General features: G+C 37.2%; 2 protein-coding genes across 2 annotated transcripts in view; one reads left to right on the forward strand and one right to left on the reverse strand.

The window, feature by feature from the left end:
• Window positions 1-18,489, forward strand: part of grin3a (glutamate receptor, ionotropic, N-methyl-D-aspartate 3A) — a 51,615-nt gene that overhangs the window by 14,458 nt on the left and 18,668 nt on the right. The window contains exons 3-5 of the mRNA XM_032569384.1: window positions 13,927-14,596; window positions 15,625-16,008; window positions 16,253-16,398. Coding sequence (XP_032425275.1) covers window positions 13,927-14,596; window positions 15,625-16,008; window positions 16,253-16,398 — 1,200 coding nt within the window. The remainder of the gene's footprint in view (window positions 1-13,926; window positions 14,597-15,624; window positions 16,009-16,252; window positions 16,399-18,489) is intronic.
• LOC116724062 (tripartite motif-containing protein 16-like) lies at window positions 6,496-9,645 on the reverse strand. The gene has a single exon (XM_032569385.1). It carries the CDS (start codon window positions 9,557-9,559, stop codon window positions 7,889-7,891), a length of 1,671 nt encoding a protein of 556 aa, XP_032425276.1. The 5' UTR covers window positions 9,560-9,645; the 3' UTR covers window positions 6,496-7,888.

Raw genomic sequence — 18,489 nt, forward strand, 5'->3', positions numbered from 1 at the left:
CTTTGATTTTAAAAACAAAGAACTAATGCAAAACCTGCAAAAAATGGTACTGATAAATACTTTGGAGTCCAGCAAGCTACAGCAAATTCAGTACCATAGAAACTACATAGATAAAACTTTTTAACATGCATCATGCCTCAGTCATATAGCTAAAGGATAAATGTACTGCACTATAAGAATTTCACAGTATATTATATGGATAGTGTCTTACAAACCAGAACATCACATTAGACCAATCAAAATGGATATTTTAAGCTCAAATATCAGGCTTCTGAAAGCATTGTGCCTTTGTCTTTTTTAACCAAGAAAGCATTGATTGAGATTAAATCTCTTAGTGGTTTTCTGGGAAAGTAGAAAGCAGTACAAATTGAGTCAGGACAAATTACAGCAATGAAAGACAACATTGTTATCTAATTCAATTGGGGAAACATTTATAGCATGAATTCTCTGTTACCAAGTCATTAAGAAGTCCTTAATATATTTTTGGGTGACCATGCAACCAATTCCGGTTATTCAGTCATTTGAATGCCCCTTTACTAAGCACTGGGCAGACATTTTGCATTGAAAACAAGAGGACATCTGGAGACCAAAGACAGTAAAACCTAAACGTTTTGATGAGTATAGGTCTGATAATACGAAGAACCTCATTCTGTTGTTTCAATCAAAAACTTCCAAAATTATTTTCACCCTCTTTTGTGAGATATATGCTGTACACTCCAACTGAAACAGAAATCAGTCATGAGAGAAAAAGCAAAAAAGTGGCACACTGTTAAATTAAAACCTTGTTGAAGTCATTCTCAGCATTTATTGTTCTTCATTGCGAGTCTATCTCCATGTCTTCTTATTTTGTACTATTAGTTTGCTTGACCTTCCAAACGTTCTCCCAATCTAAGCTGGTGTCTCTCATCCACATCCCTTCTCAACACCACCCTTCTTTTCAGACACAGTTCTCTACTCTGTATTGGCCATTGCAACACTTTGATTTTTTCAGGTGCAGTTATTCTTTTGTTGAACTGGATGTACTCTTGGACTAAAAAATAAAATCTTTCTTCATCTGTAGCTTTCTAGCAGATGCTATTCATTTCAGACATGACTAGAAATTGGAACTGTGACAACTGCACCCACCTTGACAAAACCCCCAGCTCCACCTGAAGGAAGGTATAATTACAGTGTTGTGTTCAGGACACTCTGCTCAGTTAACTATTTTTGTGTTTTATTTTTTGGCAACACGTTAGGAATATCTTCATTAGCACTAGATCATAAAAATGTTTTAGTGCCTATGAAAAGTATTCATCTGCTTGGTCTTTTCCCCTTTGCACTTTTTCAAATCATGGTCAACAAATTTAGGATTTATCTATTTTGACAAAAAGAATTACAGAAAAATGTTTAATGTCCAAATGAAAAGTTATCAAAATAATGCTAATGAAATAAAAGACGTACTATAAAATATTTTTTTTTAATGAATATAAAAACAGCCAAAGATGACTGTTAATAGGCACCGTTCAGGTATGGCATGTACTCATAAAAAAAGAAAACTTGCAAGAATGAGACAGTTTGGCATTAGGCTCATCACTGTGACAGTTGCAAGGTAAGTCTGGATGTGGAGAGATATTTAATTGCAGAATGATTTTGACTTACTTGTCAGAGAAGGTTGAAAACTCAGCTGTGGAATATAAATAGTCGCTTCCTGTCAAATTTTGGGTAAAAAAAACAGCATTGTTTTTTGTGTGTTAAAAATCCTGTCTTAGTGCCATATTTAGTACGTCTTACTCTAGCTCATATTTTTTAGGCTGCATAAGGCGTGCAGTACAACTGCTTGACAGTTATGCTACTTGTGGCTTCGTAAAAGCTGGATATTGGCAGTTTAGTTGAAGTGTTGCAGAATAATACATGCATGCATTCTCCACATTAGCTTTAGATAAAAATATTAACATGCTTCTGTTACAGCTTTTTGCACTGTACAACTTTTTACTGAGAGGGGCTGTAAATGTGTAGCTGTATTCAGTTGCTACCCAACTCTCTCTTACGGTCGATAACCTAAGGCATATCTATAGATAAACCAATAGAACGTGCTGACACAAGAATGAATGAGAAATGATGCATAATATAACAGAGCTGTATTGATGTTTCTCATTACAGAAAATGAAGTGTAATTTATCTGGGGGGGTTTTTTCACCACATACTAACAAGAGTACTTTACAGTTTGAGAGTCCTCATATTGGGTTGAGTCTTATTTTATAGTAACTAAGTTTGGTAACAGAATTTAGCTACTTTCTAAAGTAGTGGCAAACTACTTTGCCACACTTTGCTTAAACTACTTTTAAGTAGTTTGTGTGGCAGTTCTCTGAACTGAACAGTCTGGACTTAAGGTATCTGTAGAAGATGTAAGAAGGCTTTTTCAGCATCACAGGACCAGAGAAGCTACAGAACCTCCCCAACTTTTGTGCTTGTTTGTCACACTTAGGGGTTTCAGTGCATCTAACCAATTTAAATAATTAGCATTGTTGTTTGTTGACCTCTGCTCGTGTTTTGACTTGCAATCATGTTTGTTTTAGAAAAGAAACTTCATATTTCCCATAAACACACAGGTCTCCCAAAATAAAAGTAAGTGTAAATCTGAGTGGAGCAAATGTTCGCTTTGCAAGACATAATAAAAGTTAAAATGAAAAAAAATATGTCAAAAGACAAACTGTATTAAGGTTATGATTATATCCAGTCAAACATTTTCTGGTTCTGTAGTACAGCTATGTGATGAACCAAATGTTTACACATCCCTCAGAAAATCCAATACCAACATCATAAGAAACATCTCTGCTTGTTCCACATTACGACTTTAATTTGTGCAATGGGAATATTTCTAGTTTTTCTCATAAATATCTTTAATGCTTGACATGTTTGTTTAGCATGAATAATTAATGCGTACCAAAATGAAACAAATGCAAACAACGTTGGAGAAATGACTCGTGATGGCGGAACTGATAAACTATAAGGATTTTATTTGACATGCTGAATGGTTACTGTAGCCAACTTCCTGTGTTTCTATAATTCCCATTCATCATTTCATTTGCTTCCTCAAGCTTTAGAGAAAGATCAAGGCACTATTATTATGCAGATAAACTCTTCATCATTTCAGTCACTTCTTAGAGAACACCCACCCATCCCCTTTTCTCACCACCATCACCCTCCCCTGTATCACTGCAGTGCTTTCACTGAGCACTCTGAGAGCTGCGCCTTTTGTCATTCACTCACTTGGTCCTGTGGGGAAATTTTTTCAAGCCACATCACTTAACATTATGTGAAGATAATAAATCAGAAGGGACAGCTGACAATTCTCAACACAAATTTCACTGCAATGAAATGATTTACAGGAATTCAGAGTTACTGCAGCATTTTTTTTTTCAGTAATCTGTGCAAGTCTGCTCAGAAACTAGCATGCTGTTTTTATTGATGTTTCGTAACTGAATGATCCATTTGATCAGTTTCTGTTTAAATAATTTTCCCACTATTATATTAATCCATAAAATACAATGTAATCTTTAACAAACTTCTGATATAATTATATTATCATTTGCTATGAGATCACTGCTGCTGTCAGAATTGGAGGAGCTCATTAGAAAAAAGTTAACTAGGGGTGTGACGTACACATACTGTACGGAGAATATCAGCTGCTCAGCCCTGTCGCTGTACCAATGAATACCTGAGCACATGCAGAACATTCTGTGATAGAGCAAATTTAAAAGGTGTCACCAAAACAAAACAGAAAAATCCCAGTCATCACTAAACTCTACTGTTTGGGAATATTAAAAGGGTGGTAATCTGTATTTTGCAGGCACAGACTGTCATTTTGTTGCACAAACAAGTAATTATGCTACTTTCAGAAAAAAAAAATACAAAAAAAAACGTATAAAAAGGCAGCGTCACAGTCAATGATTAGGAAGATGAATTAGTCGAGATACACCAATGGCATCAAAAAGAGATACATCTCAAAAATTTCTTTCTTGTGAATATTACTGTTTATGTGCTTAAAAACACATTTATAAATATTAAGTAGTTCATTTCCTTGTCGGTTGTGTACAGTTTTCCATTTCAGGTATTATATTTTACACACTGATAAATATGTCTCTCTCTCTCTCTCTATATATATATATATATATATATATATATATATATATATATATATATATATACATACATATATATATATATATATATATATATATATATATATATATATATGTGTGTGTGTACATGTTTTATTTTTTGCTGATAACATTTTCATGCTATTTTGCGTTGAACTGAGCACGTTTATTCAATTCAACACTGAGTGAGTGTTATTACATGCAGAACTCATACATGAAATTATGTCTCGTCATAAAAGTTTTGAAGTTACAGTAGAAAATTATTGCATTTATTATCACAGTATCTAATACTGACCTCCTTCGAGCTCAACTGGAATATTTCTCTGTCTAATTTTCAAGGTTATTTTTTACTTTATTTATCTAATATCGGTCACCAACCATATCCACTCAAGGATTCTCCAGGCAAAACAGGAAAATTTTCTGTAATCCAAAATCTTATGTATTAACGTTCTACAACGGTTGTGCTAAAACTGGTTTTCACTTTTAGTCTGTTGATCTCTCTGATCATTCAATAGCTTACAGTCAACTTTAATGTGTCTAACTACAGTATCTCGTAATAGTTCTCTGTTGAAATGTTTTTCAGGAGGCAAACACCTCAAACTCTTCCAAAATACCAAAACCTAGATTACAAACACATGCCATGATTATCTGTTGCTCTGTCAACAAAACAAAAGCAGTGTATATATACAGTATATCTACCTGCACAGAAGATATGGTATGCAAGGTTTAGCTGTGTGAATTCAAAAGCTTGCAGTTTGAAGATTTGACCAGGTTTGCTGTTGATTGGAAGCTTAATCCTGATGGGCAGGAAAGCAAGGTAGCAGCTCAGGGAAGGTAAAGTAAGCAGCAGGGTGCTGTGTTGGCAGAGAATGGCCAGGCTGCCTGAAACAGGAAACCACAGTGCCAGGGCCAGTCTGATGGCAAGTTGGAGGAAGAAGTTGGGGGCATGGTGCAGAGCGAGACTAGAAGGGAGATTTGGCTGGTAAGGTGCTGCTTGCATAAGCCTTGCTAGATCAGGCAGTTAACAAAACGTTCTTGCATTTCTAACTACATAGGTGAAAAAAATCCACTGCAAGGTGAAGAGACTTGAGTTGATGTAGAATATGTTTGGAATAGTCGACAAGTCCCACAAATTCGACCGGAAAGAGTGAGACAAATTGCCACATCCATACTGGTACATACACTCACATGCCAACTCCTGCAAAGATCACAAATAGAGGACCAAAACAACCAGCTGGGAGAACATAGACAGAAACAATAGCGACGAAACAAAGGGCTGGGCCATTACTGTGACAATTATGTTTTGTAATAAGCTGCCAGGCTCTGAAAAGGGTCACATTTTTGTTCTTTCATCAAAATCTTTTTTATGTTGGAGTTGCAAATTCAATGATACTATAATAAACCAGACACATCTAACCCTCCAAATATGTAGTCTTATTGAAAACATGGGTTTATTTATTTCAGGCAGAGGTATAGAAAACAGGCCTCTCATTTATGATTAGCAATCCCTGAATGTGTCAGCTAAAATGACAAATGTCCTTGGCATATTTCTGCAGCTGACTCATAGCAAAAATACATCTGCTCGAAAGGCTCCTTATACGTCAGACAACTATAATGATCCTGTGTTTAAGAACTGCATGTCCTGGGCAAAATGTCAGCAGAGTCACTCAACTTGATACTTGGAGAAAACATAACAAATATGTTAAAATACTGACTTCATGTTAAAATATGATGTCTGTCCTACAAATGACAGTTTGCAGACATACTAGAAGTGAGACGTGTGCTTTATTATTGATGTTTATAGGTTAAAACATTCAACACCTGAAGGCTCTGAACCAAAGTTTATTGAGGTTCAAAACTGATCCCAAAATCTGATTTTAAATATCTGGTACATAATGAATCTTTCCAGATGTTTAAATGTACTATTTTTCCCCTAAGTAAATTTAATGATTTAGAATTTTAAAATATACCTTTGGCTGAGTTTCTGAAAGCATCTATGTTTATTTTTTTACAAACCTAATACTGTTTAGTCTGTGTTTAGATAATTGTATAATTAAAAAAGTTAAAGTAAGCAAAATGTGTATAGTGAAATAATCTGTGAGAAAAAAAGTGTTAATCAGTGTGAATTTTTTTCTGCAGTTTCAGGAGTCTGAATATTTTTCTTACCATTTAGATATTTATCTGAAACAATAAAAGTATTTTAGAAATGTTGCTTCGAAGAAGAATATTTTCCCACTTAATGACTATTTCATCATGTCTCAATTTAGGTTTTTATTTGCCGGTTCTAGAAAATCTAAACCTTTGTATTCATTGGCAGGTGTTTATAGTGTAAAAACAGATTGTCATAAGTCAAGACTTTCAAAGCTTATTTGACCTTTAATATGTTTATCCAGTACAATTGAATGAATAAAAAAATCACATTTATTCCCATTTACAAAAAAAAAGTAAAAACAGACTGAAAACCAAAGGTTTAACATCCTTGTTGGATATGTACAGACACCCTTCAATAAACAGACACGACTCTTTTGATTAATTTTCATGTTTTAGTCTTCTTGTCTGGGGGTGTGTTGAAATATGACATGTTAACTTAATTCACCTTGACAAAAATACAGTTCCAGTTGAAGAAAAGGAACCCCAGAGAATGATGCTGCCACCACCATATTTCACTGTGGCCTAAATTGTAGCTTATAATACTGTACATGCCAATACTAAGGTTTTAGAAGATTTTTGTCAGGAAGATTTCATTATATATATATAATTTTTTATCTTGGCATGCAGCGAGTATAGGAGGTTATTGTCGCATGTAGAAATGCAACACAAGGCCTGTTTAGAAATCCTTTAGTGTTATCATCAGCCTCTTTGGAGCCTCCTGTTGGACTCTTCCACCAGTTTCTAGTATCCAAGTTAAATAAACTTTATATAACATGTAATGTAGATGATCAACAAGAGGATTCTTTTCTTAAAATTCTCTAAAAAGTATATATATAGGCACTGCAAATTTCACTACACCAGAGATGATCTACGTTTACATAACTTCTGTTAGAGGGAATCACACCCATCAAAGAAAGGGGCATTACGTTGATCTGCCAGCCTGATGGCCTGTAAAGATAGAAAATGCTGTTGGATAAATGTCTTCTCAGAGGTGTTTGTTCCTGAGCCAGTGTAAGTAAAACAGTTTGCTTCAGGCAAGATTGGTTTAAGAAAAAACAATGCGCTTGGCAGATGCTTATGTGTGACTAGAAGAGGAGCAGCAATTCTTTTCCCCCCATAATTCTGGTGTCAGGAGAAAGCAGTTTTGATGCTTTTCTGAAGCGTGTAATATGGGAATGTTCAACTTTTCTCTTGCTCATTAAAGAATATTAACATGAGTTAGAATATGTTTAGGTGACATATGAGGCCAGAACATGTGGGGCATGACATTGATTTAAGGTTGCTGCGCAAACGATGATTCAGTCAGGCGTCATACTCCAGCTTAGAATCCCACCAGGACTCCTCTGCTTTAAATGTCATCGCTTTACAATTTTACTGGCTAGAACTGAATCATGTAAGAATGTGTGGTTAGGGAATAGGTGGATAAACACCCTTCTTAACAGTGATGGTCTATGTGAGCAGAAACAACATGGAATGACCCCTAAACAAACTCCAACAACATAAAACCATAAAAATGATAATCGCATTGCACCCTAAAGAGTTAATCTCAGAGGAGTGACACAAGAAATGGCACAATAATGAGCTCAAATCCCTTTGGACTATTTCAGTTTCAGCAACTCAGCGGAAATCCCATCCTTATAAAACCCAACTCCAGCGAGGAGCGGCTCAGTGAATGTGGCCTGGACTCTGTGGAGGAGAGTCATGGTTCCAGAGACGCTGTAGAACGACAGTGTACCTGCTCTGTGGTCCAGGTACACTCCTACTCTGGAGGAAACAGGACCCGAAACTGGAGTTTTTATTCTGTTGTGCCAAAACGTGTAACCGTTTCTGTCGCAATACAAAGACCAAGATTTGTAGTTAGATCGAAACTCACAATCATCTAAGTTCCCTGCTCTGCTGATTGACTTGTATGAAGCTACAATGTCAACTCGCCTCCCTTTCCACTCCACCTCCCAGTAGCAGCGTCCAGTCAAACTCTCTCTGCTCAAGATCTGGAGCCAGCTGGTGAATCGGTCTGGATGATCAGAGTAAAGCTGCTTCTGTTTCAGTACCGTTGCTTTTCTGTTCCCATCAGATAATAACAAATGGCTGTTTGCCGTGTTTGGATTCAGAGTGATTTCTTGTGAATATTTTAAGAATCCAGCTCTAGTCTTTGGTTCTGGTTCTGACAGTAAAACGTCCACTTCAGCGACTGCATCTGAGATGTCTGTCCATGTGTCTCTCAGGATGTCCTGCAGTTTATCTCTGAGCTCTGACACAGTAGTTGTCACATCCTCAAAGTACCTCAGAGGACGGATTTTGATGCTGGATGAGTGTGTCGCATCACTGGGTATCGACAGTGAGGGGTAGTTGAGTAGAAACCGGTTGTGATCTGAGTTTGAGAGCTTCTCCAGCTCAGTGTCTTTCTTCTTCAGCTGAGTGATCTCACGCTCCAGCTTCTCCTGAAGCTCTCTGACTCGACTTACTTCGCTTTCCTGTTGGGATCTGATCTGCTGCTGCACATCAGCGCTTCTTTTCCAGGCGAGACGGATCAGCTCGGTGAAGATCTTCTCACTGTCCTCCACTGCTTTATCAGCTGAAGCGTTGATGGCTTCCACCTCCTGCCGAAGCAGCTTCACTTCTTTCTCCCGATCCCAGATTCCCTTCTGAATTTGCTGTCGTCTCACCAGAAGCTTCTTCTGCTTCCCAGACATTTCTGCTGCAGCTGATCCTTTTTTATGGTCTTTATTTTCATCTGTCAAGCAGAGAAAGCAGGTACCCTGCTGATCAGGGTGACCAGACATCTCCATCGCCTCACCATGATGAGGGCAGATGTTCTCCTGGAGCTTCTTGGAAGGGTCCACCAACTTGTGCTTCTGTAAAGGTGGAGCGTCATAGTGAGGTTGGAGGTGATACTCGCAGTAAGATGCGGGGCAGGTTAAACAAAACTTAACAGCCTTCAACTTCCTTTGAGTGCAAACATCACAAGCCACATCTCCTGGTCTGGCATAGCAGTGGTCATCCAGTTCCGCTCGGAGTCCAGTTTTCTTGAGATCCTCCACTAAATCTGCTAAGATTGTGCTTTTCTTCAAAACAGGCTTCCTTTTGAAAGACTCCCTGCACTGGGGGCAGCTGTAGATTTTCCTATGATCCTCTTCATCCCAGTGGGTTCTAATGCAACTCATACAGTAGCTGTGTCCGCAGGGTATGGTCACCGGATCCTTCAGCAGATCCAAACAGATGGAACAAGAATATTTGTCCTCGTCTAGCTGAAGTCCTTTCTGTGCCATTGTCCCGTCTCAGTAGCAGAGACTAAGTTTTGACTTCCTATGAGCAAGAATTGGTTTGGACTCTGATCTAAAAACTTGTTGCTGCAGTTAATCTCAGTGGTTACACCCATCATTGCTGCTTGTAGATCTGAATAGGAGGAAACAAAGTGTTACGCAAACATGTCTGGGCTGGTTTTGTTCAACCAGGAAAGAGAGGGAGGAGGTGGCAAACCAAGCATTGTGTCTCTTGTCATTTTTAAACTTTGTAAATGTTTTGTCAGTTTGACGTGGTAAATTCTTTCCACTGAAATACTAAACATAAGCATCCCAGCTTCTATAAAAATAATGAAAGGCTTTATTTAATCTTAGCTTTAAGGTCAGTAACACTCCATCTGAGTTGCATAAGTTTTAAGGTCAGAGGGCACTGACTTGCAGACCACAGTTTGGATCCAATCTGGAAACTGTCATGTTCTGTCATGTTGTAAAGAAAAAAAATAAATGTAAATAGTAAATATTACAGAACCTTACTTTGACAAATCCAGACTATTCCTCTCATAAACTTTATATTTTGCACTATAAAGTTGCATGTGCAGAACTAAACAGAAAGATGGAAAAATAATGTAGCAGTTCAAGCTAAAGCAAAGGAAGTTGTGACATTTACCAAAGCACTCAATCTCACACCAGTCAATGTCAAGCTAATTTTCTTAAACTTTTATTTTTACTTACAAATGAACCAGTGTAGAGAGCTTTATTTAAAAAAAAAAAAAAGTTGCACAATGTACTATGCTAGTCAGAGGAGGTTTGTATATTCTCATCGTAAGCATGAATGTCATCAACTTTGATTATAAACAAACATATTGCAAACGTTTGAGTTTATTGCAGATTTTAGCTGCAGAGAAACCAGACAGTTTTATAGCATTAACAATGTCCTGCTATAATTCTAGAGGAATATTCGTTTCAACTTCTTATTAGACATGGTAAAGCTCATTTAAATTGGGTTTATTTTCTGCCACATCACCTGCATTTTTAAAAGATTCAAGGTTGGGGCTATTCAAAAACTTAATGCTACCTTAGTCCTTCCAATCTAAAGCACCTGCTGTGACGTGTTGGTGATCATGCTTCTTTTTCTCAAACTTGTAATCTTCTAGTTGTTGGTTCCGGAGAGCTGGTCCTCCTTGTTCTTTGCTGTCTCCACCAAAACCACTAGCAGGAAAAAAAAACCTCACAATGATGCCAAGACATTTATTTTCTGATAGCTGGAGAAGTGTTCTTAGGTTTAAGAGCATCTTTTTGACCCTTCTAAACATAGTTGTGATTATTTCCAGCTCAATCTTTACAGTAGCCTACAATACAAAGCTTTCTCATAAATGTGCTAGTGATAGTTTATATTATATATTATAAGGTCTTTTTGGCAAAATAAATAAATAAATAAATAAATGAAAAATACACTTTGCTAAATTCCTAGTGATGGACATGTGAATATGGTGTTGACAGAACAGAACAAGTAATTTTTCCATTTCCACTTCTGCTCCCAGCCTATATGACAGCCTAGGCTTTGCTTTTTCACTCATGGCACAAAAGAGCCATTGAGGCTTAGACACAGTGGAAATTTGTATGTCATTTTAACCACTGCATGTGTTTTCAATCAGAAAAAAATTAATGATTTATAAACGAGCAAGGGCGGTCAGCGTCAGGGCCAGCTGTTCGGTTTGCCTCTGACATCTGCGGTATTCTATTAGCTTTGTAATGCTGCATCCTTGCCTTTTCTTTCTCTATGTCTGTTCAAACAACCTGGCACTAACCTTCAGGTTTCAGTATTTAAATGCCTTAATGTGTTGTATGTGTCTCCTATATATATATATATATATATATATATATATATAAAAACATATCAACTTCAGCAGTTAGAAAAACATTGCATTCCACTTCAGGAATGTGCAAAAGGTGTCTTGTTTCCACTGTGTGCAGTCGGAAAAGCTGCTCTTCACTAATGGCGGAAGTAAAAACACTGACCTTAAAACAGAGTAGGGGAGTTGTCAGGTTGGCTTAGTACCTGTTAAACAACTGTGAAACTCAACATGTAGTTGGGAAAGGGTGTTTTTCCATTGAGCAAGGTGACAGAAAAGATATATTTTGGAAAAGGTCACATCAGCTACATCAGTACCTCCCGAGGGCATGCCAGAGGGGGGCACATCAACCTGCTCACAGTAAATTCAATTTTATTTTATTTTTTTCACACATCCAAGCTTATACAACTCAGTGGGCAGGTGTGGGTATTTTCCTCTGTTTGGGTGCAAGTGTTTGCATCTGCTTTGGTATCTGACATTCTCAGACAGCTGGCATGCCTCAGTTTAAGAGATGGCTTGACCGCTGGACCATGCTCTGTCGTGTGCAGTCCCACTCACAAACACACACACAAACACTTCAAGCACTCCACTAAGTTACTGAGGCTACCAAGGCCCAGTACTGTTTGTATAGAACCAAGTAGAAACTAACTCAAGTCTGTAAATCACACACGGATAACATTGGATGTTTGGATAATGAGTTTAAAAAGGCACTTTGGAAGTATTCTGTTGAATATCTAACTTTATTTTATGATTTAAGCTGTTCTCTGTGTTGTTTCAGTGTGTGCTCCTTTAAACATATGACACAAAAAGGGTTGTTTTTCCTTTTAACAGAACTAATTAATTCAGTGGGTTATTTTGCATTTTGTTATGCTACAGCTATAGATATTGAAAAGGAGACACTAAGTAGGACATAATTGTAAAGCAGGAAGAAAACGATTCATAGCTTTCAAGATTTTTATTTTTTAAATACAAATCTGAAAAGCAAATCATGCTTATATTTTTGCTAAAGTAATTGAGGCACTTATACCTCTACCAGCTTTTTTCATTCTTTGCCCAATATTGCTCCAGTTCAGTCAAATTAAATGGAGAACATCGGTGAACAGACATTTTTGACACATGAATATACTTTCATTTAAACTTTTTCATTTTGGCTCATGATGTATAATAATGCTACTTATTTTGTTGCCGCTTTTCCACAATGACCAGATTACCGGAATGCACAATCTGCATCTTAGATTAATTCTCACTTTTCTGTCCTGTTATATAGCCATGTCTGTATATTTGCAGTGGTGCCATTTTTTGTACCATGTCCTAAAACACAACACTTAATAATGTATCATTGTGGTGATGGTACAAACCTGCAAATATTTGGGTTCACCGACTGTTGTGGCTGTTCAGGATGATGAAAAGGTAAAGTGCGCAGAAAGTATTCTTGTTCCACCCATGGAACGAGTTGGTCTGGATTCCTGTTGCAAATCCGCGGGCCAGTGAGTTCTCACAGGCAGACTGCTTTGTCCCAGACCTGTCTAGCGTGTTGCTTGGTTTTCATGAAACTGTTTGCTCACTAAAGTTTTTAAAGGAACAGCTTTATTTACTCTGCTTTCAACTTAAGGGTCTTCTTAAAACAATTGGTGGCACTCGGTTTTATTTAGAGGTAACAGAATAGGAGGGATTGCGATAAAAATACTCACAACACTTTTCAGATTTTTGTTTGTAAAAGCAAACAAAAAAAATGAAGCAATGTCTCTTTTTCCTTTCATGTCACCTTTATATACTATGTCGTAGTGTTTCTTTCCTGCTGGATTCCGAAAAACAAACAAAAAAGAAACTATTTAACTACTCTGCTAACATGAAAGATGAAAAATTTCATGTATTCAATAAGAACATGGTTCTATGGCTAGCCATATATTTGTACATAATTCTGTGTCCACGTGTACAGCTGTGCTCATGAATCGTATGTACAAATGCATGTGTAGATTATTTGTGTCATGCAATAAAAAAATTGCAATTTTAGTAAACCCTGCACTGAGTACAGTGAGAATTTCCTCAATGGATCATTGGCGCCATTATTTATTTGTGACTCAGTGAATAATATTATTATATTATGTGTCATGTTTATTTTTATCTTGATTTTTTTACTTCTTATTTTGTCTATTTTATCTTTTTACTATGAAACTTTTTTGTGTCTGTAATAAAGATCTGATGATGATGTGGTATTACAAAGAAAGTGTTGAGATGATGATTTGATGAATACGCAAAATACTTATATACATTTAATAGTTCCAAAGATATTTTAAAGTTCACTGTGCCGGTATGTTTATTGACTTTATGGTGATTCTTGAAATATATAATAGAGGGTTTAGAATGATCCTAAAAGTCCACTTTTAGGGAATATTTAGTATGCAGTTTATTTTAAATTTTTGTGTCAAGTAAGATAAAAAAATATTTTTTTAACTTCTATTGTGTCCTTTTTCTTTCCACATTTTTCCTGTTTGTTTCTTGTATTTTTTCACCCTTTCACTCTTCCTCCTTTTTCTTTAGATTTCTGGCCAACACGTCATTTGAGGGCCAAAGTGGTTTCATATCCAAAGAAAGCCAAAGTCAGAATATCATCTCAGAGGCCCATCACTACATCTGGTCTCTCCAGCTGGACCCTCTTGGCCAGCCAACCTGGACCCGTCTGGGACGCTGGCGCAGAGGGAGAGTTCTAATGGACCAGGGGGCTTGGCCAAGCCATCAAGGGTCTGGTAGCGGAGGAGACTGGCGCCGATCTGCGCGGTTGCACATGCGAGTGGTGACGCTGGTGGAGCATCCGTTTGTGTTTACCCGTGAGGTGGATGGAGATGGGATGTGTCCAGCAGGCCAGCTCTGCTTGGACCCGCTTACCAATGAGACCTCGGTTTTGAAAGGACTTTTCCAGAAACTTGCAGGACATAACGGATCTGTTCCTACAGAACTGAAGAAATGTTGCTATGGTTACTGCGTTGACCTGCTGGAAAAGCTGGCGGAGGATATTGGCTTTACTTTTGACCTATATATTGTTGGTGACGGGAAGTATGGAGGGTACAAGAATGGGCGTTGGACGGGACTGGTAGGCGATCTACTAAGTGGTGCTGCCCACCTGGCAGTGACATCATTCAGCATTAATTCAGCCAGAAGTCAAGTCATTGACTTTACATCACCCTTCTTCTCCACCAGCCTGGGGATTCTGGTCAGTACTATCCTTCTCACTCTGACTACTTTTTGATTGCCTGTTCAGTCCCAGTTCCTACTCTTTATTTCAGTCTCTCTTTGGCCTATCTTTTTCTCTGTGTCATTGTCCTCCCTTAAATTCTCTCTGCTTGGTATTCTGGTGGTCGCTGTCAATACAGCAGGACTTTATTACAGCAAGTCTTACTTTATTGGACCCTAATGCAATTCCCCATGTAGGGTTGCACTGGTGAGTGTGCAGCTTCGTGGGGGCACTCTATTACTACAATTACTATAGCTATTCTCGCCAGCAGACAGACAGAGTGATGGTGGTGATCACTTTTCTTTCTTCCCCCTGTGGTGTAACTGGAAAGGTAAAACTTCAGCTATGTTTGGGTTGACAGTTCACTAGAGTAGAGTACTCTGATTTGTTTTCCTTTAGCTATTGCTAACAATGGCTTTATTTTTAGTTGTGTCTCTATAAAGTACATATTTATAAGCAAATTCCCCATGTAGGTAGAAAAGAATCTATTGCTTGTAAAAATGATCTTACCCAGATTTGAAACTTTTGGAAAAATATCAAATTTAATTTGAAGCATTTCCAAACTTTTAAGTAAAACCTAATTTTATTTTCTAAGATATAAAAAAATCTGACAGAAATCACTATTAGATACTGTATGTGGATGGTGAGAATGGCTATTCCTTCTCTGATTAATTTTGTTGCGATTTTATTCAATACCAGGATATTAACGTTTCATTATTTTTAAGACACTACACACAGTTTTGAGCTATAAGGATTATGACAGAGTTTCCAACAGGCTGCCTCAAACAAATGCATAAAGTATCACATCATCACCCATGTTGATTCTCTATTAAAAGTTAATATGTTTTCAGTTTGTTTCTTCATAAGGAATGTCAAACTTTTACAATTTTAAGTTGGGATGAAAAAACAGAACAACAAATGAATTAGAAAATATAGTATTAAAATGATAGTAACTCTTATGTTTCAGTCAACTCAGTTCTAAAGTTTTCTGCACCTGCCCTGCGTAGGTTCGGACCCGTGACACAGCTGCACCCATTGGCGCCTTCATGTGGCCTCTCCATTGGTCTATGTGGCTTGGCATCTTCGTCTCCCTCCACGTCACCGCTGTTTTCCTCACCCTATATGAGTGGCACAGCCCCTTTGGAATGACCCCTCGTGGACGCAATCGTGACCGCGTCTTCTCTTTCTCCTCGGCCCTTAACGTGTGTTATGCTATTCTCTTTGGGAGAACAGTAGCCATCAAACCCCCCAAGTGCTGGACTGGTCGCCTGCTGATGAACCTTTGGGCAATCTTTTGCCTCTTCTGTCTGTCCACCTACACTGCTAACTTGGCTGCGGTCATGGTTGGGGAGAAAACCTACGAGCAGCTGTCAGGGATACATGATCCAAAGGTAAAAGATGACACTTTAAATAGTTAATTTTCCACAAGTAGTTGTTTTGTTAGACAAGTCCAGTTTTCAAGGGCTTATATTTCTTTATTTTTTACCAAATGTTATGTTGGATTATAAACCAGAACACTAAGATGGCTTAAAAAAAAACCCCAAAAAACAATAGATTTGAACTGAAGAATGATAATTTATTTAAGTAAAAGTTATTCTAAAGGTGAAATTTTGGTTTCTTTCTTCGCCTCTGCAGTTGCACCATCCCTCTCAGGGATTCCGCTTTGCTACAGTGAGAGAAAGCAGTGCAGAGGACTACGTCAAGAAGAGTTTCCCTGAGATGCATGAGTATATGAGAAGATACAATGTTCCAGCAACACCAGATGGCATACATCATCTAAAGTAAGACAACAGATCGGATAGAGGGTGTATACTGTATATCATGCAGGCACACATAAAAGTCAGATTCATATTCTGATGTCATCTTTCATAATGTTGACCCAGCTATCTCCTTATGCCATTTCTGCAAATCTGAATACGATATCTTCTTTGATAAAAGATGCATGCGCGCCTAAGGAATGTCGGCATTTATGAAGAAGAAAAAAAAAGGGGGAAATATTTCAACCCTATTGCTGTCATTCCCCACCCCAAGCTTGTCTGTTTGTATTCAGATCCCACCCTACTCTTTACCCTGCCACTGCTGTCATCCTAAGCTGCTTCAACATTCAGCTGGCATCCCTGTGGAGCATGGCTGAATATAGTGGGAAAAGGCAGCTGCAACACAGGCCATGGCAAGGACACAATTTACAAGGATGAAAAGAGATTTATTTTTTACTTATTTATTTATTTATATATATATATATATATATATATATATATATATATATTACAGTGTCACAGGAATAATGTCCTCTGTAGAGAATTACAGCTTGCCATCATGTCACAAGTGTGCTGCAGAACTAACCATTGTGTTAAGGTGCAGTCAGCCAGGGACGAGGCATAATGTATCAGCGACTTCATTGTGCTTTTTAGAGTTCTAGCATAATACCACTGTCTAGTGTAATAACAGGAGTGAACTATGAGGACAAAAAACTTTACATCAGCAAAAACCTTCACAGAACAATTAAAAGATATTTCGAATGAAGGCAAAGGAAGGAGACATTTGGAAAGAAAACTCAACCGAACAAGAAACATGCAAACTGCAACAGAAGCATAGGATTCATGTTTGAATGTTTTAGCAAAAATATTTCCTTATAAGAAACATTAACTATAGAAAATCTACTACACCAAGGTTCTACAAGGTTGAGCAATAGTTTAATCGCATGTTTCTTTTTCAACAGAGAACTCTTTCACCACTGATTCAAGTGAAAATGACCTGGAGTTGGTTTTAATGACGGATGTGTGTATGGCTTGGTATTAATAGGATAGAAATTTGTTGAAGATTATCTTAATTTATCATAATATAAAAATAAAAATCAAAGGTCAATCTTTCATAATTTATCTGCTTACTTCTGTTTTAATATGTCATATGAATTTAAATTACCACCCAGCCATATATTCAATAGGTGCTTTTTGGGGATGGTTTTACATATTATTTTGGACCCTTAAAAACCTGCTGTAGCAGTAGCTACAGTAGCTACAGTTAAGTTCTGATTGCTTTTGGCAATCAGAATTTAAACAACCGACTGTAGGTTTTATATTAGTCATCACATTCATACGTGTGTTTTAAAGTAGCAGAAAGAGTATGCTACACAATTTTTGACAGCCCTGGTAAAAGATTCTTCAAAAACTTTCTAGCCTGACTGAGTGAGGAGTTTACTTCTGGTGTACCTCATAGATTAAATTTTGGCCCAGTTTTATTTTCAGTTTTGCACATTATTCAGCCGATAAAAAATGAACCAAACTACAAAGCCAGAAAAACCCAAAATAAGCAAAAATAAAGTTCCTACCAGGTACTTTTAATCTGACAAGAGCGTCTAGTCGAAACACATATATTAAAATGTATACGTATGTAATTATACACATTTCTTGAATATTACCATCTAACATAATTTGCAGCAACAATCCTGTGATATTTTTCATGCACCAACACAAAAACATGTTCTGTCACCAGAAAAGAGGATGTTTCAGAAAAGGAGACATGTTTTTCCATCTTCTTTGAAAATAGTGGCTTCATTAACTAAATAAATTGGATTTAAGATGAAGGCTGAAAACCTCAACATATTTCAAATCAGTATAATGAGCCAGCAACAGTGAGTTAGGGATAGAGCAGGATTTCAAATGCTGCCCTTGATAAAAAAAAAATAAAACATGTAATAGAGGTTAAAAAGTCTATTTCATTATTTCAGAGTTGAAATTTCTGAAGGCCTGACACAGAGCTTCAACATCTCAACTCATTTTAATGTATTTGTGAAGAATCTAAATAAACTGGTTGAACTTGGAGACAGATATTGATTTTATTGGCCGGTGGTCTACAAAGTTCTGGAAAAAAAT

Source organism: Xiphophorus hellerii, chromosome 8, assembly GCF_003331165.1.
Source record: "Xiphophorus hellerii strain 12219 chromosome 8, Xiphophorus_hellerii-4.1, whole genome shotgun sequence".
Classification (NCBI taxonomy): Eukaryota; Metazoa; Chordata; class Actinopteri; order Cyprinodontiformes; family Poeciliidae; genus Xiphophorus; species Xiphophorus hellerii.

Coding starts and splice junctions, on each gene's coding strand:
- LOC116724062 (XM_032569385.1), bottom strand. CDS start 9,559: ATGGCACAGAAAGGACTTCAGCTAGACGAGGACAAATATTCTTGTTCC.